Source organism: Pinus tabuliformis, chromosome Q (assembly GCF_031772625.1).
Source record: "Pinus tabuliformis cultivar Carrire ecotype Pingquan chromosome Q, CPIR1, whole genome shotgun sequence".
In the NCBI taxonomy this organism is placed as follows: Eukaryota; Viridiplantae; Streptophyta; class Pinopsida; order Pinales; family Pinaceae; genus Pinus; species Pinus tabuliformis.
The window spans coordinates 629,916,114-629,941,763 of record NC_142296.1 but is presented as its reverse complement, the minus strand read 5'-3'; the positions used below and the strand labels follow the sequence as shown (position 1 = coordinate 629,941,763).

The window sequence follows — 25,650 nt, the reverse complement described above, 5'->3', positions numbered from 1 at the left end:
GGGCCGAGAAACTCACAGGAAGCTCACGACTAACGAACTGTAGAGGAGGAGGACACTCACGTTGCTGAAAATTGGTTGTAGGCGTAAATGACAGTGGTCAATGTGAGTGCTCTGGCCAAATGATTTTGAAATACGGCACAATTCATGGCGCGGGGGTGAGGTGTCCAGGCCGAGCCGTTAGACAACATCACGGCCATCATTCCTCGGCGTGTCTTTGACCGCCAATATCTATCTCCGCCATTACCCGCCGTCATCCCTATCAATCTGCCGATTTCTCTGCAAATCTGCTGATTTCCCCCGACTGGACACTTCCCATGTGTCGGCTCCACGTCCTTCTGGCGGAATTGAGCGTAACCATGCTCGTTCGGATCCCACGAGGCAATTCTACTGGCTGTGGGTGGCCAGTTGACTAGCCATTGCATTCGTTCAATCCGCCCCATTCACAGATATGCAGTGTTCATAGTATAGCTTATGCAATTTGACGAAATAGGGTTAGGCACTTACCTGTGTGGCCATGGACGTGTTTCGCAGGTTTTTGGATGTGAAACAATGGCTTTGCTCACTACTGCTTCGTGCACAGGCGTTTGAATTCTCTTGTTCATTGGCTGATGCTGGATGAAAGGCTTTCAGGACCTGGTCCTCTGGTGGTGAACGTTGCATGCACGGCCCCGTCTGTTCTTAGCTGTTGAGGAGGTGTTCACATTTACGCGGAGCTAGTTGCATGCCTCTTGTGTTGATTTCAACTGCTCTTGACTCCATAGTGTGTATTCCAGGCGGATCAGCTGCTACAGGATTCCTGTAGGACATCCTGTAGCTGCTTCTCCTCCTGGGCTGCATGCTGAAATGGGCACGACTATGGTCACGGATGAAGGGTCCTATTGAAGCTTTTGACAGGTAGAGTGTGCGAGCTTTTGAACGCTTGATTTGTCCCTTAGGAAAAAAATTCACTCTGAGGAAAACAGGACTTTTTGCATGACTATGCAGGAATACGGGACCAAATTGTGGTAATGGTGGTGGAAAGAGATGAAACAGGTGATGGATGGGAAAAAGGGGTGGTTGCAGGCCTCACCAACAAACTCCAAGCTTTAAATCCTTCTCCAGAATCGGTTTTGGCCTGCCTAAAGGTTCTACAAGATGTTTCCTGTAGAAAGCCCTGAAACATCCTGCAGGAGGTTGAATCTTGACCCGAATGTGTCCAAACCCTGGAAAAAGTGTGTGGCCATGGAGGAAGTGTCGGTGAGGATGCCTGGTAGCTTGGGATGGACCCCTGTCCTTGATTTGCACGACCCTCTTTATCTGCATTATATCCTTGCAACCTGCAATAATTTAAAAGATCAGACCTGTTTTTTTCTTCTTTTTCTTTTTATTTTTTCCTTTTTTTTAAAGACAGCAGGGGCACCTTTATAAGGTTTTCACCCCCACCATCTGCCCTGGGCACCTCAGAGAGGTTTTCACCCAAGGATCTTTTTATTCAAATTCTTTATTTTCTGAGAGACAGTAGGGGCGCCTCCCTGAGGTTTTCACCCTCATTGCCTGCCCTGGCTGCCTCAGAGAGGTTTTCGTCTAGGGATCTTTTATTCCTCTTTTTTTTTTTGATGATCAAGGTGTGGCCAGAGCAGAGGAAGAACCCTACTCTATTACCAGCATTGATTTTTCCATAGTTTCAATGAACTCCTGCCTTGAAAGGGGTTTCTTGTAGATTTTCAGTCGATGCCCATTGACAAGCATGGGGATGGCCTCTTCATCAATGGTCCTGATAAGGACTGAACCATTTTCGTTACATTTCTCCACTGTATATGGTCCTAACCATCTCGTCCTCAGCTTTCGTTTGAAATCCTTGTATCTTGAGTCATACAATAGCGCCCAATCTCCCGGCTGGAATTGCTTTTCATTAAGGTGCCGGTCATGCCATATCTTCCTCTGGAGTTAAACTACCTTTGAGTGGAGGAGGGCCTGCATTATTTGTTCATCTAATCCATTCAACTGCAATAATCTTTCATGTTGAGCATGGCTGAGATCTAGGTCCAGCTGAGCTGCCACCCTCAATGTATTGTACTCGAACTCTATGGACAACAAAGCTTTCTTCCTGTAGACCAGCTCATAAGGTGTGAAACCGGTTGTAGTCTTCCAAGTGGTGTTGTAGGCCCAGGTGGCCTCAACCAGGCGATCTGCCCAATCCTTTCTGCTTCTGCTCACAACCTTAGTCAAAATCCCTTCCAATGCTCTATTAGTGACTTCCACCTACCCATTTGCTTGAGGATGATAGGGGGTGGAAGTCTTGTGCTTGATCTTGTGATGAGCGAGCAAATATTCAATCAGGTTGGAGGTGAACTGACTTCCTTGATCTGTGACTAACTCTCTTGGGTAACCATACTTGTAGAAGATATTTTCCCTCAGAAACTTAGCCACCTTTTCTTCTGTTGCTGCTTTGATTGCTTTCGTTTCTGCCCACTTGGTCAAATAGTCGGTGCACACAATGATGTAAGATCGTTACTTTGAAGGAGGGTTGATAGGACCCACAAAATCCATGCCCCACTTCTCAAATGGCTTGAAGGTCACTTGAGGTTGGAGAGGAATTTCATCTCTTGGAGTCGGTTTCCCCATCCTCTGACATCGATCACACTGGCTGATGTATCTTCTGACATCTTGATGAAGAGTAGGCTAGTAGTAGCCTGCCTGTAGAATTTTGAAGGCGGTCCTTTTTGCTGCAAAGTGGCCTCCACAAGGTCCATCATGACAGGTTAGGAGGATGTCAAAGACTTCCTCCTCCCTAACACAACGTCTCAAGATCTGATCTGGGCCAAGCTTAAACAGGTTGCCCCCGATCCAAGTGAACGGGGTGCTCTTCCTTACGATTCTGCTCTTCTCTTTTGAGGACAAATGCAGAGGGAACTGTGCTGAGACCAAGTAATTTGCTATATCAAAAAACCATGGAGAGAGTACTGAGATAGAAAATAGATGTTCATCTGGCATCTGGTCATCCATTGTTCCTTCTTCACCTGCAGGCAAGTCCAATCTAGACAAGAAGTCAGCAACAACATTTTCCTTACCTGGCTTGTCGACAATCGTCAAATCAAATTGTTGTAACAAAAGTAACCATCTAATAATACGAGCATTGACATCAGGCTTATTCATTAAGTATCTAATCGCAGCATGATCAGTGTGTACAAATGTTTGATAACCGGTGATGTAGTGTTTGAACTTGTTTAGGGAATGGACTACGGCCAGGAACTCTTTCTCGGTTACAGTATAGTTCATTTCTGCCTTGGACAGGTTTTTGCTGACGAAGTATATGGCATATGGGAGTTTCTCCTCAACTTGTCCTAAGGCTGCCCCTATGGCTTTGTTCGAGGCATCAGTGTGGATGTGGAAAGGTAGGGCCCAGTTTGGACCTCTCAAGATCAGGGCAGACACCAGCTTTTCTTTCAACTCATCCAGTGCCCCTTGACAGTTGTCAGTCCACTTAAACTCAACATATTTCCCTAAGAGTCCAAACAAAGGCGAGGCTAGCTTACTGAAGTCTTTAATGAATCTTCGATAATATCCTGCTAAGCCTAGGAAACTTTGGACATCTCTTACCTTTTGAGGAGGTGGGACCTTTTGGATGATAGCAATTTTATTAGGGTCCACCTGTAATCCTTGCCGAGAAATGGTATGACCTAGCACGGTCCCTTCAGTCATTAGGAATTCACATTTTTCAGGACTGAGGGACAGGTTCATCTCAATGCACTTGGTTAGAACTTTTCCCAGATTGGTCAATGCTTCTTGGAAGTTGGACCCATAAGGAGTGAAGTCATCCATATAGATTTCTACCGAATCATGGACCAACTCAGAAAAGATGCTCAATACTGCTCTCTGGAAAGTGGCAGGAGCGTTGCATAGCCCAAAGGGAAGGACTCGATAGGCAAAGGTACCCCAAGGACAGGTGAAGGTGGTTTTATCTTGGTCTTCCGGGCTGATTTGGATCTGGTTATACCCGCTGAACCCATCTAGGAAAGAGAAGAACTTCTTCCCTGCCAGTCCATCCAACACCTGATCTATGAAAGGCAAAGGGAAATGGTCTTTCTTAGTGGCTTTGTTAAGTTCTCGGTAATCTACACAAATTCTCCACTTCCCGTTCTTTTTGGGCACCAGCACTAGAGGCGAGACCCACTCACTATCGGAGATAGGATAGATGAATCCTGCATCCAATAATTTTTGAAATTCTTCTTTGACAATATCCTTAAGGGCTGGATTCATTCTCCTCTGAGGCTGCCTGACCGGTTTACAATCTTCTTTAATGTAGATGTGATGGGTACAGACCGAAGGATGGACTCCTTTCATCTCCTTATAGCTCCAGGCGAAAGCATCTAAATGATTGTTCAGTAAGCTACACAGCTCCTTCTCCTGGGAAGGAGATAGGGAGGAGCTGATCTTTAAAGTTCTTCTGGGACCAAACTCCACATTCTTAACTCTGGGAGAGGTTGGATCAGTCACATAGAGGTCCACTGAGGTGCTGGCTTGGGTATCCTCCACCAATTCCTCTAAGGACAGTGCACTGGGAGGTGGATTTTGAATCAAGGTCTCAATCAAATCATCCTCGGTTTGAGGACCTCCCCTAGTGGTTTCTATTGTGCACAAGGGTGCAGAGTAGACCTCATCCTCATATCCTTCTTCCAACCAGAGTGGTAAGTCATGTTCTAGCAGAGGCTAGGCAGGAGGGTATAAGACTAGCTTTTTGGACATAGGACCATTTTTGATGGTCATGTTTCCAGCTCGACAACTGATGTAAGCATCCGCAGCGGCTAACCAAGGCCTTCCCAAGATGAGGGGGTATCCAGTAAGCTTTGCCTTTGGCTGAAGGACCAAGAAGTCCGTAGGATACTCCCAAGAGTCAATAGAGACCAAGACATCCTCCACAATCCCTTTGGGAGTCACAGTGGAGCGATCTGCCAATTGCAGGACCGTCGAAGTCTTCCTTAAGGAACTCTGAAGGTTGAGTTTAAGCATGGTGTCCCTGGTCATCACATTAATGGCAGCCCCTAGATCAATCAAGGTATGGGGAATAATGGTGCCATTGATGTGGACATCAACTACAGGATTCCCAGGGTCCAAATACTTTGGACAGATTACTTGTCCCAACATTAGATCGGACAGTTGTCCGATGACATTGATAGTCGAGGCATCTCTCTTTCTCCTGCCTGGGTGCCTGAAACACTTCTCCTTAATCAATTTGTTGTATATCGGTACATCTTTGATGGTCTGGAGAAGGGGTATTTTCACACACAACTGTTTCAGTTCTCCCAGAAGTTCAGTCTCCTCTGGGTTTGGTTGCGTGGTTACTGTTAGTCGCTCAGGAAAGGGTGGAATGGCTTTGGTTTCACTTTCCTGTTTCTCTTCCTCGTCCTCTGGGGGAGGAGGTTGGCGATCTGGAAGGGTCTTTCTGGATTGCAGGTTGATCTCCTAGATCTCCACAGCATAGGTAGGACATGTTGTCTCCCCAGTGTATACCTGCTGGGCCTGTCGGTTGTTGGGGTTCGGGTTCGGTTGGGCAGGCATCTGGGGTTGTCTTGGAGGAGTAGGAGGTAATGGTTGTGGTTGAGCTGGTGGTGGAGGCAGAATGGCGGGAGGAGAGTTGTATTGGGGCCTCCACCCTGGTTGAGGTGCATTCCACTGAGGCTGTGGCTGGACATGTGAGTGAAACGAATGAGCAGTGGGTTGAGTATGGTATTGAGGTGGATAAGACCACGGAGGAGGTGTAGACCAGGAAGGATGAGCAGGGGGACCCCAAGAAGGCATGTGAGCAGATTGGTTGGAGCTATAATAAGCTTGGGATGTCCCTTGCATCCCCTGCTGGTAAGGTCTGGGTCCATGCGGCCTCCTTTGGTTGAGGAAGTAGAGAGGTTCAGTGGGTGCCTCAGTCCCTTGGTACATGGCTTTGAATCTGGGTAAGGTTGGGCATTGGTTTGTGGGGTGGTCCTCCTCACAAACGAAACATACCTCTACTGAGTGCAATGGACACTCGTTCTTAGGGTGCTTCCTCGTACATCTGGGACAGAAAATGGCCAAAGCCCTCTCAGCTTCCTCTTTCTTTTGTTGGATTCGGAAAGTATCAAGTTGCATGGCAATGGTCTGTCTCATCTCACTTTTTAGGTCTTCCATCTGATTATCAAACTCATGCTTGGAGAAGGTAGTATTAACTGAAAGTGGATTCCCCCTACCTCTTTTCCGGGCTGCCCTAGAGTGGTTTCTAAACACAGTCTTTATGTCCTCATAAGGTAGTTGGTAAATGTCTCCTCCAGCTAGCATGTGAAGGGTATCTAGAAGGTCTTTAGGGACTCCTCGGAGCAGAACCAGCTTTAGAGATTCAGGGTCAAGTGTGCACCTGGCCCATTTATAGCTAAGTTGGAACCTTTCCTCATAGTCCTCTAAAGACTCATCATTTCCCATGGTCATCTGAAATATTTGTCCCTTGGTTTCCTTTGACCTATAGTAATCTCGGTATTTGTTGTTAAAGGCTTGCTGCATCTGAGCCCAAGTAGTGATACTGTTTCCAGGTAACCCCATGAACCAGCGTAATGCTGCATCCTTGAGGGTAGAGGGAAAGAGTTTCAACTTTTGCTCGTCTTCTGTATAGTCATAAGTTCGACAAAGGACAGAAAACTCAAACTGGAAGGTATCAGGGTCTTCAGTGGTCAATCCATGTAAATGAGGTAAGGCTAGGGGACTTGTGTTCTTCATTTTCATGTCCCCGTTAGTCTCTCGGATGGGGAAGGTACCTTCTATTCTCTCATCATCGTCTCTACCATTTCTGTTGTCAGCCATGGTCTCAAAAGGAATGTTTTCTTGCTCTTCTTCTGTTATAGGATCTTCGTATATCTCAGGAGGTTCACCTATAGGTTCTTCTGGATCACTGCCACCAAAGAAGAGAGAAGGGTGACTCATTGAAGTGGTGGGGGTGTTGGGTAGGAATTTTCCAGTATTATCTCTATTCCTACGAGGCATGAAAGGATTTTTGGTTGTTTTTGCTTTTTTCTCTGCTTGTACCTGCAAAACTGAAACAGATGGAATTGCAACTAACTAAAATATATCTTGCAGAAATGAAAATGCGGAATTGAAATGAAAGCAAGAAAAGACTAATCTATTTTGCTGAAATCAAATTGCGAGAAGGAAATACTAGACTATGCTTGCAAAATTGAAATTCTATTTTATGCTTGCAGAATTGAAATTCTATTTTACGCTTGCAGAATTGAAAGGTTAATCTACGAAAGCAGGAAATGTCTAATTTAATTTTGCAGAAATGAAATTGCAGAATGGAAATGAAATAAACTACTTAGCAGAAGGCGAGAGTAGGAAAATAGAAGAAAAGCAGCAATCACAAATACTCTGACATTTCCCCGGCAACGGCGCCAAAAAGAGTGGTGAGCTCTAGTATTGCAGCAATAATGCTACAACTCCTGGGACTCCCTTCTTTACTTTTATCAACCCGGTAGTTTGTAACAAACTTGGAAGCGACGGTGTTGTATGCCCAAGTACTAGCTCTTGCCGCAGCTATCACTTGGTTAGCTGGCACAAGTCCGCTAGGGGCTTAAGCCAACTTCTATGAGCTTTGAGAAGAAGCTTTTTAACTGATGGACGAAAGCTAACTTAAAGAAGGCTGATCTATTTGCAGAAAGAAACTGGAAAGCTAAGAGGAAACGTAAGCCCTAGCAAACCCTAATTCTACCAGCTAACCCTACTAATGCAAGAAAGAGGATGTAAGCTACTGAAGGAGATGCCATTGATTTCTAGAAAGGTAAATACATGCATCTAAGCTACTTCTATAGTAACATCTGAAAAAAACATCTTTTTGTATTTTTGAATAAGTTGCCAGAGTTATTATGCATATGTTTTGACTGTTTTTGGGTTGTGCAGAGGTGGATGGGTAAGAAGAAATGCTTGGAGGAGGTCAAGAAGGTTCAGAGAGGGCCTAAGGGGTCCCTAACACCCTTCCATAGAGTTTCACCGAGTTTGGCTATCAAGAAACCTCATTCGTGAGCCTCTACAGGAAGTCTGCAGGGGTTCTACAGGATGTCTGTGATTTTCTATAGGATGTATGTAATTTTCTACAGGATGTTCAAAAATGAGGTTTTTGGTGGATGAATGGAGAGGGAAAGGTGAAGGAGTGAGTGTGGAGGTAGGGTGAGGGTTGGAGATGGTCTAGGACTCGGTGGATGGAGTTGTGGACAGGTGTAGATGGTTGGATTTGGTTCAAAGAAGACTGAAGCAATGTTACACACAAAACTAGGGTTATGGGAGCAAATGGCAACGTGAGGCAAGGATTTTGAGTGGAGGGTGGAGTGGATGGTGCTGATGGAGAATAAGCAGATGAAGGAGTGGTACAGGCACTCTGCAAGGCGTTTTTCCAATTGATCCAACGAAGACTTGTAAATTCAAAAAACCTAATTACGTTGACCTAATCTGCTAGCTGCCAGTAAAGAGAATGAACAGAAGTGTGACTTGCAATGAAACCATGTATTTTAACTCATGCAACTAAGCAAGCAAAAGTCTAAACTTGTAACCAACTTCTACACATGCAAACACTAGTGATTGCATGGCAAAGCAAAATCAGTGTTTTTGTAGGCAGCAAAGTTATCCTGATCCCAGCTCCTGATCCTACTGAAGGAGAGGTGAAACCAGAGATGTTTGATGGTCCTTTTATTGAAGCTTTTTCCCGTTAACAACCTATCAACTAAATCTGAGCATCAAAAGTCTTTCTAACCATTAATAGTGACCTAGTTAATCAGCAAACTTTAATCTACTTAACATAAATGTTTTTGCAAATGCATAAAGAACAACTAACAATACATAAAGGAGGCCTTAGCACTTGGGTTGGGCCCAACCCCAAGAGCTGCAGGCTCCTATAAAGAACTCAGATCTGATGCCAAGTAAAGTTGCTTCTCATTATTCAAAAATAACCATCATATGAAAGTTGTACAACAGTAGCTACAAGAAAACAGGCTGAGCAAAATGACAGCACTATAGTGCAAAAATAACAATAGTTCCAAAAGTAAACTACGAAGGTTGAGGCCTTCCTATTTGTACAATATGAGGGGGCTAGCAGCCCTCCTAGATTCAAGGGACTCGGCTGTCCCAACTGCTAGTAAACAGTCACTCTTCCCAAAACTGCTTGGCTGCCTTTAAAACTCGTTTTGGTGGCCTGTGGAGCTCGAAGTTGAGGGTGGAGATTTCGAGGAAGGCCATTTAATGCAAGAGACAACCTCCCTACGAATCCTCCCCTCAAGCTTGGCTGTCAGCTGACCCATGATTGCTTGGTTTTGCTCCAAAATTTGTCCAAAAATCCTGAAATAACCACGTATTAGCCTCCTAGGTAGAGTGACCACCCTTATTCGTTCAAATAACACAAACATACTAAAAAAAATGCATAATTTATGAAAAATGGAGGATTGAAAAAGGACAATTAGGAAAAATGAGCCCAATAGGTTACCCAATTTGGGGGCTCATCATGAAGTACACTAGTTACATGCATGCATGCATTAACTAACTGAACTCACAATCAGTTCCACAAACTGTTGGAACTAATCTAATTGGACTTAACTCAGTTAACTGAGCTAACTATTTACAACTCAAAGTACAACTCATCCTGATCTCCTTAATTAAGGATAACTCCCTCAATCAAAGGGATAATTGTTGCATGTCTTCACGTAGACTTCATGTTTGATTTTCTCTAACTAATTAACTAAAGATGAATTAATTAATTATTTTTCAAACAACTGCTAAGATCAAATTCGAATTTTAATTCTCAATTTTAGTTGAGGGACGAACTAAAATTGGAATCTATCCCGAAATGCTATTTATAGCAATGCTATTTTTAGCATTTCTATTTTATCATTCCTTGTTGCTATTTCCAACACTGGTACCTGAAATGCTATTTATAGCATTTCTTGTTGCTATTTTCAACACTCCCTCTCAACAAGAAAGGCATTCAACTCGAACTCGATCCTAAACCTTTGGAATGTTCTGCATGCAACACTTCTCCCTAGTGTTGTTGCTCCAACAACTCTAGAAACAAAAAAATATCCAACCCGAATCAGAATGATGCCTCTATCATCAAAGTCTCTGATTGCTATTGCCTCTGTCGACTAAAAAAATCTGCACCTTTGTGCTCTTCAATATCTGACTGCTCTAGCCTTTGTCACTTTGATCTCTGACTGCATCAATCACATTGATTCCTCCTGCTGCATCCGTGTTGTTGCTGGTCCTATCTCCTAGCATGCATCCACACTACACCTCCTCTCATCATGTTGCATTGTGCTGCCCACTGCCACATTGCAACTCAGTTACTGAGAAGTAAGTAATTGATCTCCCAGTTGAACTCCCTGTTGGGCTAGAACACCCACTGATGTTGAAACTCCCTATGCCACTCCATCTGCATTTGTCTCTATCCACTCAACCAGTCCTACTACTCCTTATCGGGGCTCCCATAGCAAGGTCTAATTAAAGAGGCTGGGTACCTCAAGGATCCTACCCCTATTTTAGACTTCTTGGGACTACCACTCCACATCGCCCCACCTCCCACCTGGAGGTATGGATGCATGTGATCCCTCTACCCACTTGGCTCGAAATTTCCCCCTACTGGAGGTCTCTGCATGAGTGGATGCCTCCACTCGGTCTCCTCTCTGCTTCTCTAGTTGTGGCTGCTCCACAACCTCTTGAAGCTGCTTCACCAATTGTGGCTCCTCCACAATTGTTTGAGACTTCTTCTGGTGCTGCATGTTGAGAGGTAATGTACTCTCCCTCTCAACCACCAAGTCTCCAACAGTTTCCTTGCTCCTCAAGGCTTTGCATGCATCTTGAACCTCAAAAGCATACAGGTTCTTGACTCGTGAACCGATCTGCTTCACCTGTCTCGTGGTGATGTGTCTAAGGAAAACATTTCCCTTACTGAAGACTACATCATAGCCTTTGTCTTCCAACATCGCGATCAATACCAAGTTCTTCTTCAGTCCTAGCACATACTTCACATCTGTCAAGGTAATGCAAGCTCCATGCTCCCTCTGAAAAGAAACCGTGCCCACACCTGAAACACTATACTTTTCATCATTACCCATCGCTATGAGTATCTAAAGGTCTTTCTCCTCCAAGGTACTAAACAAACTCTTATCGTCGGTCATGTGGAATGAGGCTCCACTGTCAAGAAACCAACCACAACCCATCATCGATGAAACCATGCATGTGATGAGGGTAAAATCCAATTCAAACTGAGAGGCCAATGCCTCACCTTCAAATCCTTCCTTGTATCCCTTCTTGGATTTCTTCAATGGACAATTAGTTGAATAATGGCCCACCTCATGACAATTAAAGCATCACACTTTAGATTTTTCAATCTTCTTCCCACCATGAGAATAACTTGATTTGGGATGAGAATCCTTCTCCTTCCCTTTCTTTGCCTTACTCGCTAAGGCACAATTTTCTTCATCCTCCTTGGATGAAGAACCATCTATGGTGCTTCTTCTAATCTCCTCCTGCATCAGATCTTACCACAGTCGTTCCCAATCTGGCAGTTTCTCTCTTCCATTTACTGAGTCTTGGTAGCTATGCCAGCTCTTAGGAAGATCGAGGAGAGCAAGACTCACCATGTCATCATTGACTGTCGTGATTCCTACACTTCCAAGCTCATCCCTGCAAGTGGTGAGCTTGTTCAGATATGTAGAGATCGTGTCGCCCTTTTCACACTTGATTTTCCAAAGCTTGTCCTTCAGCGCTAGCTTCCTCTGATTGTTGTTGTTCTAATATAGATCCTTCAATGTTTTCCACATCGAAAACAGTGTTTCCTTCCCATGGAGACTCGAGACAATGTGGTCTTGAACTCCCTCCAGAAGAATCCTCCTCACTCTAGCCACACATTTCTTCCATTCCGCCAATTCTTCGGCATTAGTACCTGCTGGCTTGGGGACTTCTTGATCAATGAAGTCCTTCAAACCATTGTCTTCTAATACCACTTCCATGCGATCCTTCCAAGCTATATAATTCGAGCTGCCATCCAGGGCATACTCGAGTCTCAAACTGTTGAACGCCATTGGTGAAATTTCAGATGTGATAAGAATTCGATTACTATAATCAGGAACTTCAACCTTTGAACTTCTCCCTTCTTTGTATACTGTTCTCCGCTTTGATAACCTGGCTCTGATACCATGTAGAAATTCTCAATGTAGATCACCAGATAATGCAATATGCTAAAGCAAAACATTTGATCTACTTCTACAAACAAACTTGCAAAAGCTTAATCGATTTTGAGCAAGATCAAATAGAACACATATAATAGATAATGAGAAATCAATCACACATGAACGCAGAAGAATACTCTAGGGAAAGCCTTAGCTAAAAAGCCCGCTATCTGTATTATCATACAAGTGGAAATATCTCTGGATTACACAAAGCTTTAGCTCATAGGCTATCCAGCTCTCAGTACAATCCCTTAATGTTGCTCATAGACAGTCAATGGCTTCTCACAAACCTTCTCCTCTTCCCTCCAAGCCTGCAGTTTCTCATGGGTCCTCTGGTTGCCACCTGTGTGAATTCACCTCTCACACAACTCACCAAACTCAGAAATAATTGCGCAATCTTGAAGGAGATAATTCCTTTTGCATGGATGAGTTCCCTATATAGGAAAAATCCTCCAACTGATAGTACATTGTCCCTTCCTCTAATCTCAACTGGGTCTCTGACTAAACTGACATGCATGAGTTATTTATGAGAGAGTATTCAGTTATCTGAAGTACACTAGTTACATGCATGCATACATTAACTAACTGAACTCACAGTCAGTTCCACAAATTGTTGGAACTAATCTAACTGGACTAAACTCAGTTAACTGAGCTAACTAATTACAACTCAAAGTACAACTCATCCTAATCTCCTTAATTAAGGGATAACTTCCTCAATCAAAGGGATAACTGTTGCATGTCTTCACATAGACTTCATGTTTGATTTTCTCTAACTAATTAACTCAAGATGAATTAATTAATTATTTTTCAAATAGCTGCTAAGATCAAATTCGAATTTTAATTCTCAATTTTAGTTCAGGGACTAACTAAAATTGGAATCTATCCTGAAATGCAATTTATAACAATGCTATTTATAGCATTTCTTGTTGCTATTTTCAACACTCCTCTGTAACAGACCAAACCAGCCCAAGGTCGAGGGCCAAAGACAATGACACATCTATTGCATAGATGTATGTGATGAAAGGCCTCACCCAAGACCACTTTAATCAGTATATGTAGATTGATATTGATTGGAAGTCCATATCTTCAGACCCCCTAAGTCCAGGAGAGTAAATCCTATTCAATAGCTTACCACCACACTGGTAAAGGATTTTCCATTAACCAAATATATGATAACCCTAATACCTCCCAATAACCAAATTTTGACTATCATATAAGAAACCATATTATTTAAATCCCCTGCCCTCAAACTATTTAAAGAGCATTATTCTTAGAGGGGAATGAACCCATACTTGTATTCAAGCTTGGCAAAGAAAAATCTCCAAGTCAACCAAAAGCCGCAAATGTTCACTGTAGATTTGAAGCTACCATGAGACTAGCCCAAAATGTCTCTTTCTCTCGAATTTTGATACCCCTTTCCGATTGATATGTTTGGCAATATAGGAAACCTCCACCATGACACGGACGAAAATGAATACAAGCACCTCTAGTTACATGCAAGTGAAAACCTCACCACACCAACACAATCAGCACCAACATAAACTTGATCTTATCCAACAACAACAAAAACACCAACCAAAACTTCCCCCCATGATTCTGAACCCGTATGAAACTTTCAAGACCTCCTAGGTTTATGTGAACTCCCAATTAATATTTCAGTTCATTCTTACTCTTGTTATATCATTCAATTGATTGCAGGGTAGAGAGGGTTTTTGAAATCTTATCTTCCAATCTCATATATATATACAAAATTATATATAATGGTGAAAATTACATCCTTAAACACTTTTTAACATATTTTTATATACGTCCGCTTGGGGTAGCTCAACTGGCAATGTCCGTGGAAATGAAGTCTCACTAAACCGGAAGTCTTGGGTTCAAATCTTGTTATATCACCCCCCCTCGATCGGGGGAGAAGTTGGACATGATGAAGATGTAGTCCTACCAAGATTACAAAAATAAAACATATATATTTATACATCACAAAAAATTATATATCATTTTCTAATATAAAATTACATATATTGTAACCACCCCTGCCACATGTACCCAATTTCATCTGCTTGCCAGATTAAACATGATATTGAGAGTGACTATGACATGGCCCAACCTCCTAGATCCAATTAAGGAAGTGGAGCTGACAACTGGAACTTACCAACCACAAACGAACATCCTATAAGGCTTAAATGACACCCATAGGTAGAACAACCACTCCAAGTGCCCAAACCTTTAGCTAGACTATCGTTTTAGTGACCTGGGCCCACAACCACATGCATGAAAAGGCCTCCATGTGGTTACAACCCTCCAACCACATGCATAAGCCTGTAAGGGTGTGGTTATGACCCAAAATTTCCGATGCAAATGGTGCAGTATCAGATTCTGAGCCACCATTTCAGGATAGCCTCCATACCACTACCCAAAACTTAATGAGACTTTCCAAAATTGTAAATAACATCAGGACAAAGCCATTCATGCAAAACTTTATCAAGGACTAGACCTAACCAGGCCTAACCATGACATTCATTTCATCAAACATATGGTGAACAATTAATATATAGGTCATGAATGCATATCTGAACATAAGGGTCTGAAACTTATTTGAGAATCACCAAGAAGGTCTGATTCCCTTTCATAATAGATGAAACAACATTTATTATCTCATGCATTCATTAACCATATCAACAAATCAAAGCACATCAATATCCATAGCTAGAACCTATTATGGAACCACGTTTATAACCAACATATAACTAGAATAATAACCATGATAGAACAACCATCAAAGCCACATAATATCAAGTACAAGTACCCCTAAATACAATAGGAAAAGATCTCTTATTAACATATACAAAATCCAACCAAGTTAGGGAATTCCATGTACCATTCGATCATAGATTTGGCTGAACCAAATCTCTCTTTCAGCCAATCAACACCGCGCCATATTCCAAGCATGAATATGGGATCTCATGGAATAAACCAAGAAAAACCTAACCAGGGCTTCCAGTGGCCAAACCACCTCAACCCTCAACCAATGATTCCACCTCATGGTCATACATCACCAACACCAACCAAATCAGTCTCTACCTAGTTGTCCAGGGCTCGAGGAACTAGTAACTCAATCCACAACCTTCTAGGGCTCTAGAGTGTTTGTCCAACCTGTCTCCAGGACTAGTAACTCAACCCACCAAGGGCTCCAGAGCGTTTTTCAAACCTAGGCTTCGGGACTAGTAACTTAACCCAAGTTGTTCTAGGGCTTCCAGAGCATTTGTTCCAACCCACAACCACAAGGAATTATTAGCACCAATAAAAAACAATCAAATGGAAAAACCCACAACACCATGGCTATCTAGGAAATGGAAACGCAAGGTTAAAACCACTGTCAATACAAGTAATTCTCCATGCCAATGATAGATCATAACCAAATAACTACATGCATATACCATGCATCCATAAATCAACAAGGAGATCATACATGCAACTTGTTACCTACAAGGAAATCCTGATGTAGTTGTTGATCCACTTGTTCCCTTGCACTTTCCTTCTTTCCTTTTCCTTATTTATCCAAATACAAAGTATGCCAAAATTCTCCAAGAGTGCTCCAATAAAAATCTAAGTGTGCAAGAATATGAGAGAATGAGAGAATAGTCGAGAGAGCTCCAAAACTAAACTAACAAAAGATGTGAAATGATCCTCAAGAGCAATTTTTATCATTGAGGCCTCTATTTTCTTCATTTTCCTCTATTTTTCCTTCAATTTTCCTCACATACAAATATGTGACCTTTCACCTTCCTTTTCTCCTATTTCCCCTTTTCTTCATAAATAAATGCCAATTTAATGCCACTTTTCCTTCACCAATGCCTTTGCCAATTTTCATAGGCATTAATTAATCACTAATGATCCCCATCGCTATGTTTGACCCAACATTCAGCTTGGAATATGTGTCCCATGGCCTTGGTCTTAATTTTCCTTTATTAACTTTATTACACTAGCTTTTAACTCGGGGTTGTTACAGACCCCTCCCATTGAGGGGAACACCGCCCTCGGTGTTCTATGGCACCTATGACTAGAAAGACCACTGAAAACCAAAACATACTGCCCATGAAGCTTTATAACTTAGCTTGATGCAATATTTACAATGAACATCTTGTTGAAAAGCAAAACCAACATAATAAACATGACAACCATATCGCTTATTGGAGCTTTATAACACAACTCATTGTGGTATTTACAATAACAACCATACATAAATATATATACATATACCAAAGGTCCTTTGCCTAAACTGACAAACAATGAAAGATACATAGCCCACGTCTGATCAACCATCTACCATGTAGCTTCATCGGTGCAAAGTGATTCCAATGCACTTTAACTTGCTTGATTGCTCGATTCCGGAGCATGGACATATTTTGCTACAAAATGCAATGAGGTTCTGGCTGGAATTCTCCTTCCGGTTCCACCTGCAATACATACCAGTCAGTCACATGATCAACATCTTTCACATACTTCTTAAGCAATGACACATGGAAAAAATCATGGACTTTCACTGTTGGAGGCAGTACAAGTCAGTAGGCCACTGGTCCAATCCTCTCAAGGATATCGAAAGGCCCAGAATACCGAGGTGCCACCTTGGCACATGATCCAATCCTCAAAGAACTCTCCTTGGGCTTGATGCCCAAGTACACATGTTCCCTAACCCGAAACTCCTTAAATTCCCTCTGCTAATATACATAACTCTTATGCCTGTCCTTTGTTGCCTTTAGATTCTTCTTAATAACCTGCATTTCCTGTTCCATCTCTACCAACATGTCTGGTCCAATCAATACCTTGTTCATTGGATCACTCCAACTGATAGGAGTATTACAACTCCATACATAAAGTGCCTCAAACAGAATCATCCTCAATGACTCCTGATATCCATTATTATAAGCAAACTCATCAGTGGAAGATACTCCTCCCACCTCCTACGCTGGTGCATAACATACATCCTTAACATGTCCTCCAAAATCCTGTTGACCCTCTCTGTCTGTCCATCTTTTTGTGGATGATAAGTTGTATTGAAGGCCAACTCTATACCCAAAACCAAGGGAAAGAAGGCCCAAGGCAAAACCGAGTCTAGTTATAATGGAGGCAAGGAAAAGAAGGATCTTAGCAAGATCAAGTGTTTCCATTGCCATGAGTTTGGACATTATGCTACAAAATGTACAAACAAGAAATCCAACAAGCATCTTTTAACAAAAACAGGAGGAGAAGCACTCTCTTCTCAGTTCGAATTGGAATTCTCCTTGATAACTTGTATGGAATGCTCAGTACGAGGTAATCTGTGGTACATTGACTCAGGGGCTTCATTCCACATTACAGGGAGCAAAAATCTCTTCAACAACTTGGAGGAGAAAGACATGCAATTCCATATCAAGCTTGGAGATGATAGAAAAGACATGACCAAGGGAGTTGGTACAATGAGATTTTAGAGGGAGTTTGGTTCCCTTTTCCATCTCAAGAATGTGATGTATGTTCTAGGATTGAAGAAAAACCTTGTCTCAGTAGCAATCCTTGAAGACAAAGGGTATGATGTAGTCTTCAGCAAAGGGAAGGCCTACCTCAAGCATTATGCTTCAAGACAAGTCAAGCAGATTGGTGTTAGGATCGAGAACCTCTATAAAATAAATGTTGATGCATGTGTAACCTTGAGAAGTAAGGAAAAGAGTTCTTAGAGTAGAGATGTGGTGGTTGAGCGAGAGCAAGATAGAGCTTTCAAGATGGAGCCTCAACCAGTATCTCAATTTTAGTCTAAGCTAATTGGCAGTTGGGTTGACCAGCATGATGATGATGAGGACCATATCCAGGGCGAGTGGAGGCAACCACTCAGTCAAAGACTTCCAATATAGGGAAAGTTTGAGCCAAGTGGGTAGAGGATTTGGTTAAGGGAGATCAAAAGAGAGTTGAGTCTCCTAGCACCAAGAAGCAGACACCCAGATACACAGGGTACATGGCTCTTTCTAGTTCATAGGGAGAAACTGCAGTAGAAGAGAACTTGGTAGAGTTGAAGACAGATCTAGGTGGACGAGGTTCTTCCAAGAAGCCCTTTCTTGCTAAGAGCAAGTGTTGAAATTGTAGCAAGGAATGACTTCTTTGACATATGCCTTAATCAAAGATGCTAATTCGAATTCAATCTCATAGATACTTGAGTTAGTTATTAGTTAATATGTGTGATGTGTCCTATCACTGACTTATTGTCATTTAATTCGAGTTAGATGGCTTGCAGTGAGTTGTGGACTAGTTGATGGCTAAAATTAACTATTTAGTGGAGTTGAACTCTAGTGTTCGTCAGTTAACTGATCTCTAGTTCTAGAATAAAGATAGACTTGAGTACTCGAGTTTAGTTGAGTATTGTGAATTTTATTAACTCAACTTACTCTCAGTTAATTAGTTGAAGTTGCTAAAATTAGCCCTGGTAGGTATTGCAATTTAAATTGCCTATTGAGATTGAATGAAGGCATAAATTTTATTTATTACTGTACACAAGATTTTGTGTGCAGAGCTTGAGAAGCAAGCAGAGCAATTCTCTCGGGAATTGTGCAAGGAAATAGGAGAAATTCCTATTTTTCAAGGGCATATTTGCAATAGGAAATAGGAGCTCCTAGCAGGCCTTATTTTCCTAAGTGTTGGGCAAGTCTTGTGTAGAGTTGATCATTATTGCAAGGGCTTCAGGCTTGAAGCAAATTCTATGTAATAGATCAGATTACTTAGTTGACAATACAAGCAAGAGGGGATTTTCCCAGTTGGGTTCCCAGATAAATTTCTATACATGATTGATCTATGTGTGATTGTGCTTCTATTCATTGTTTTCTTTGTGCAGAATTTTGGTAGAGAAATCGTGTGTCTTTTGCAGATCATTTTTCCCTCATTAACAGTTGTAAGGACACAAGGATTTTCTACAACACGAAGAGGGATTAAATTTCTTTAGGTGCAAACCTATTTTAGAGTGTAAAATTTGATCTCTCTCTCTCTCTCTCTCTCTCTCTCTCTCTCTCTCTCTCTATATATATATATATATATATATAATGCATAATTTTTCACTGTGTAAATTGTATTTTTTTGGACTTCAAAGTCCAAAAAAATTATTTGTTGGGTTTAAGAGGAAATTGACCAAAAAAAATATTCTAAAAAAAGGACCAAAATGTAAAACAATAAGAATACTTCAAACATTTTCACCATAAAATTTGTTTTTTCAATATGTGATTTTTTTTATACAATATGTAATATTATACATAGTTGACATTCAAATATTTTAAGTAACATGTGCATTGAGACATTTTATCTATGAAATATATTGACCACATTAAAATAGACTTTTTGTTATTAATATATTTTTAAGTATACATCAATATTACTTAATTCTAAATACTAAAATATTTTATTGATGATTCACATTGAATTTGTTTATTATTATGAATATTCCTAAATTTCACCTATTAATTTTATATTTAAAATTAAATGAATTACACATCTCCCTCTTATTATTCTTATTAGGAAGCACTTGATATTTTTTTATTTTATTTTTTAACTTTCAATTACTTTTTTCTTTGGACTTTCAATATTTTATTATATGTAACATTAAAATATTTTCTTTTAATATTTTCCATATATATATATGAAGTCGATATAAATTAGTTAATATAGATATTCAAATAGTTTATGTAAATCCTATGGTGAAATATTTATGAAAAATATAAGGTTTAAACATTTTACTCAAGGTTGTTTTTTTCTTTTAATTACTTTATCTTTTTCTAAAGTTAAAATGAACTTAATATGAAATTATATTACTTCATGTGGATATCGAAATATTTTATTTATGAATTAGAGTGAGGGAAATATTTTTACCATATTGAATTGTAATATCAACAATAAATCTAGTAAACATAGTGAAATTGAGATTATTGATATTTTATAACACTTTTTATTAAAACTAACTAAACATACATATTCATTTTTATTGATTTTTATTATAGTTAATATTAATTTTTGTTTAGAAAATATTTTATTTAACATTATTTTTTTATTTAAAAACTATTTTTATTTTTATTAAAAAAAATATCAACTCGATTTTGAAAATAAAATCACACCTCTCACATCTCAATTATTATTAATAATTACATTAAAATTTTAACAGTCTATCCAAAACATAGAAAAGGAGTTGTCTTTAGTGCCACTTTTTGGACTTTCTGGTGCCAAAATCCCGCGGAAAAATTTGAGATTAAATATTGATTTGTGTTATTTAAACTGGTTGTTTAACTGCATATTTGGATTTAGCACCCTGAAAAACCCCTAAGACGCTTTGATTGTGTAGAGATTACCCCTCAAACTTATCATTTCAATAAATTAATGCCAATTTTTTTTTTTTTTTTTCAAAAATCACACTAAAAACAACTTCAAATATCTAACATTAAAATATTACGACATCAAACATCATTTTCATATCAATGCACTCGCAATGGTTTATCAATGTTCTGGGGAACATGAGTTGGTGCATTCAACACTTTTGAATTTTTTAATTACGCCGTAAGGCGTTCCCTCTGAGAAAGACATTCCTAAAATGTGACGTGTGCGATCTTGAGCCATTGATTCTGTGTGTTAGATGATTGGGGTGTTTTCAGTCGTTCGTTTAATATGTTTTTTTCATAGAAAAATGGTTTTTTTCACATGGTAATGGGACATGAAAAGCCAGGCCTGCCCTGCTGGTGATGAGACTCTTCTGCTGGCGATGAGACTCTTGGCAGAGACTGCCTGCTGGCGATGAGACTCTTCTGCTAGCCATGAGACTCTTCCTGTCTTTCTTCCCTGCATGTGTAGCCTTGTGCTGTTATATCAATAGTTGCTGTGGCTCCGTTATGTTTTGTATTTGAGGATCCGCGGGACGCCAGACGTGCAGGAGGAGTTGCAGGACTTAATAGAAGCCAGCGACATTTCCAAGAGAGTGAAGCATCCCTTCTGCAACATTGCCAAAAGGAAATACAGGCCTCGTAAAAGCATGTTAATGTGTCTCATTATATGGCAAAAGCAAAAAAGTACTCAAATAAAAAAAAGATAAAAAAAGATAATATAAAAATATCAATTAAATCAGTTGAGTTTCATACTTGTTAATTATAAAAAATAAATGCTAAATTTGTAACAAATCTAACTCACAATAAATTTTGGTAAAAGCTATAGTGAACCTATTTAATGGGTTTAGAAAATATAAATAATGTTATAAAAAGTAAATACTAAATTTGCAAATAAGTCAACTCATAGTAAATATTGGTAAAAGCTATGGTTAATCACTCACAAAATATAAATAACTTGATGTAAAGTTAAATGAAATGCTAAAACTCTTTAAATATATATATATATATATATATATATATAAGTAGAATTTCTAAACAAATAATTTTATATATTATATTTTGAATAATATAAAATACGTTATTATAATCATAATTAAAAATTTTATTATAAAAAATATAAAATATATTTTAAAATTTTTCAAAAAATAATTTTAACATTTTGTTATATGTTATTTTCACATTTCTATTAAAAAAAAATGATTTTATAAACTTGAAAGGGTAGTTTCTTGGGTCGCGGTTTTATATATACGAAAATATGATCATTTTTACTAGTATTTTAATAATAATTAAAAAATATGCTTACTTTTTATTTTTTAATTTGTTTAGCAATCTTTAGAATGTTTACAACACATCTCTTAAAGAAATTGGAATTAAGAAACATAAATCAATAGATAAATGGGGGGTCGCGGTTTTGTCACTACTTAAAAATTTATGTAAAATATTAATGATACCTTTTAAAGAAAATGAATAAATTAGATAAAAATTAGATGTTAAATTTTAGAAAAAATATGACATGAAATTGAATTTAAATTGACATGTTTTATCTTCTTTTACCATCACCTAGTTTTTGATGATTTTGTGAATTTAAGAGTAAACATTCCAACTCCATTTATTTTTATAAAAATTCTTTGCCACAAAAAGGGAAAAAGTGATACACATTAACATGCTTTTACCTGATCTGGTCATGGCTCTGGCTATTCCCTGTTTTCAGCAGCTCGCAGGTTTCAACATCGTCGCGTTTTATGCTCCACTCATCTTCAAGACCATAGGATTTGGGTCACAGGCTTCTCTCTTGGCTGCAGCTATTCTTGGAGTGATGAGTTTGGTTTCCATCGTAGTCTCCATTTTTATTGTTGACAGGTTAGGACGGAGGGCCCTGTTCCTCGAGGGTGGACTACAGATGATCATCAGCCAGGTAAGTTGCGTCCATTCCATTTGGTTGCCATTTAAGTTCCCCCTCCATATATATCTGAAGTTGGTTGGTTTGCAACAGGTTTCTTTTTCCCTTTTTTATGAATAATAGATTCAGAACTGAGATTCATCTATACTGAAAAGTATAATATTTCTTATTTAAATGCAAGGAAGTCGAGATAAAATCTCTGAAATCATTCCATTATTAGTTTTGGTGATCTTGATATTGAATATATCCCCATGGAGGTGGTGGGAGACGAAGGAAGGAATGTGTTTAATGGGCGCGTGAGAGAGGGTCAGTTCATCGTCATTCCCCAGTTCTACGCAGTCATCAGGGAAGCAGGAGACGAAGGGTTGGAGTGGATAACGTTCACAACATCAGACCTGTAAGTATAACCTAATTATTACCACTGCTGCTAATATGATGTACTGTTCAGCAATTATACTCATCGGGTAAATTGGTATCATGCGTTGTTGCAGTTCTATGCGGTCGTCTCTGGCAAGAAGGCAATCGGTTTTGAAGGCAATGCCGGAGGAAGTAGTGAGAGCCGCTTACAGGATCGATCAAAACGAAGTTGAACAAGTGATGAGGAACAGAGAACGCGACACCTTTATTTTGCCTCCATCATCTACCCGCTCATCCCGTCGATATCAGGCGGACATCATACCAGGTGTCCAGGTGGAATAGAATATTAATATTACCCATGCATTTCACGCACATTCACTGCAACTCTTAATGTGCATAGATATGCAGTCTCGTCCGAATATAGACCTCCTCACCTCTGCAAATTAAATGTAATCGAAAGAATAATTATAATAACGGATTTACCATTCCTTTTTGTTCACCGCGTTCTGTCCGTGTTCCTTTGGTTTAATGTCGTCCATAACATTACATTACATTGTATATCATATCACTTTGCACTCCGTGATGTCATAAACCTTCAAAGAAACATTACTGAAAAGTTTAACTCATCAACTACCATCTCTGATATATCGTAGTCGTCCCGTCGATATTCATTTTGTATACTTCAAATGATGCAATCTCTCTTTAAAAAATATCACACATATAAAACAAAATTATACATATAAAACAGAGAGCTCAGTTGTGTATGCCAATGCCACTCAAACGTTTTTAGTACACTAGGGGAGATTTGGAGAAAGGTTAGAAAGGAATTACACACAACATAAACCACACACTGAATTATTCACTATGCTAGATTTGGAGAAAGATTAGAAATGTATTATACACAACATAGATTACATGCTAAATTACACTATGGTAGATTTGGAAAAAGATTAGAAAGGAATTACACACAACATAAATCACACACTAAATTACACTATGGTAGATTTGGAGAAAGATTAGAAAGGGATTACACACAACATAAATCACACACTAAATTACAGTATGGTAGATAAATCACACACTAAATTACACAATGGTAGATTTGGAGAAAGATAAGAAAGGAATTAAACACATCATAAATCACACACTAAATTATATATAGTTATAGATCACTAATTTCTAGATGATAAAATTAGAAAAACATGAATTTATGACTCATAAACAACTCACACACATAAAAATAACTATTTCTAAAATCACACTTATGGACTCACAATAAAAACTCACAACCTAAAACACATAAAAACAATCACTTCTAATATACACATATACCAAAAATCACTTCTAATATACACATGCCAAAAATATACATCATCTTTTGTATATTTAATATGCCAAATTTTTAATGTTATTTTAACCCAATTTAATCCATATATAAAGTGATGGAATATTATTTGTATTTATGATATTATGAAAGTGATACCTTACTTAAATTTTAAGGAAATAATGAATTTTATTTTACGTTTTCAATTTTATTACTTTTCCAAAATACAATCTATGATGGGGATCTTTCTTCCTTACAAATATATAAACATTGAATATATTTACGCCGTAAGGTGTTCCCTCTGAGAAAGACATTCCTAAAATGTGACGTGTGTGATCTTGAGCCATTGATTCTGTGTGTTAGATGATTGGGGTGTTTTCAGCCGTTCGTTTAATCTGTTTTTTTCATAGAAAAATGGTTTTTTTCACATGGTAATGGGACATGAAAAGCCAGGCCTGGCCTGCTGGTGATGAGACTCTTCTGCTGGCGATGAGACTCTTGGCAGAGACTGCCTGCTGGCGATGAGACTCTTCTGCTAGCGATGAGACTCTTCGCAGAGACTCTTCCTGTCTTTCTTCCCTGCATGCGTAGCCTTGTGCTGTTATATCAATAGTTGTTGTGGCTCCGTTATGTTTTGTATTTGAGGATCCGCGGGATGCCAGACGTGCAGGAGGAGTTGCAGGACTTAATAGAAGCCAACGACATTTCCAAGAAAGTGAAGCATCCCTTCCGCAACATTGCCAAAAGGAAATACAGGCCTCATCTGGTCATGGCTCTGGCCATTCCCTGTTTTCAGCAGCTCGCGGGTTTCAACATCGTCGCGTTTTATGCTCCACTCATCTTCAAGACCATAGGATTTGGGTCACAGGCTTCTCTCTTGGCTGCAGCTATTCTTGGAGTGATGAGTTTGGTTTCCATCGTAGTCTCCATTTTTATTGTTGACAGGTTAGGACGGAGGGCCCTGTTCCTCGAGGGTGGACTACAGATGATCATCAACCAGGTAAGTTGCGTCCATTCCATTTGGTTTCCATTTAAGTTCCCCCTCCATATATATCTGAAGTTGGTTGGTTTGCAACAGGTTTCTTTTTCCCTTTTTTATGAATAATAGATTCAGAACTGAGATTCATCTATACTGAAAAGTATAATATTTCTTATTTAAATGCAAGGAAGTCGAGATAAAATCTCTGAAATCATTCCATTATTAGTTTTGGTGATCTTGATATTGAATATATCCCCATATCTAATATACTTTTTCTTTTTCTTTTTTTCCCTATTGGCATACTCAATAATTTACTCAGATTTTCATTCCAATTGAGCGATTCTGTCTTCCTGGTATTGTATCAATATAACATCTCATACATTTCGTTGTTAACATCCTTTTTTATTTTTTTCATAATCAAGGACATCATTCTCTGCCTAGATTTTAGTTGTTAAGGTTCTCTGACTTAGTCATCCTCTGTTTGTATTTTACAGTGTCAT

At 39.5% G+C, this 25,650-nt stretch overlaps 1 protein-coding gene and 1 pseudogene across 1 annotated transcript; both read left to right on the top strand.

Moving 5' to 3' along the window:
- The first annotated feature begins 22,274 nt into the window (after positions 1–22,274).
- Positions 22,275–23,296, top strand: LOC149221030 (sugar transport protein 12-like). Its single transcript, XM_089387297.1, has 3 exons — positions 22,275–22,505; positions 22,748–22,887; positions 22,982–23,296. The coding sequence occupies exons 1-3, from the start codon at positions 22,275–22,277 to the stop codon at positions 23,187–23,189; spliced, it is 579 nt and encodes a 192-aa protein (XP_089243423.1). The 3' UTR covers positions 23,190–23,296.
- A 1,530-nt stretch (positions 23,297–24,826) lies between these two features.
- LOC149221029 (sugar transport protein 12 pseudogene) lies at positions 24,827–25,291 on the top strand (annotated as a pseudogene).
- Positions 25,292–25,650: the final 359 nt, after the last annotated feature.

Coding starts and splice junctions, on each gene's coding strand:
- LOC149221030 (XM_089387297.1), top strand. CDS start 22,275: ATGGCTCTGGCTATTCCCTGTTTTCAGCAGCTCGCAGGTTTCAACATC. Junction 22,506..22,747: donor TACAGATGATCATCAGCCAG/GTAAGTTGCGTC, acceptor ATCCCCATGGAG/GTGGTGGGAGACGAAGGAAG. Junction 22,888..22,981: donor ACGTTCACAACATCAGACCT/GTAAGTATAACC, acceptor GCGTTGTTGCAG/TTCTATGCGGTCGTCTCTGG.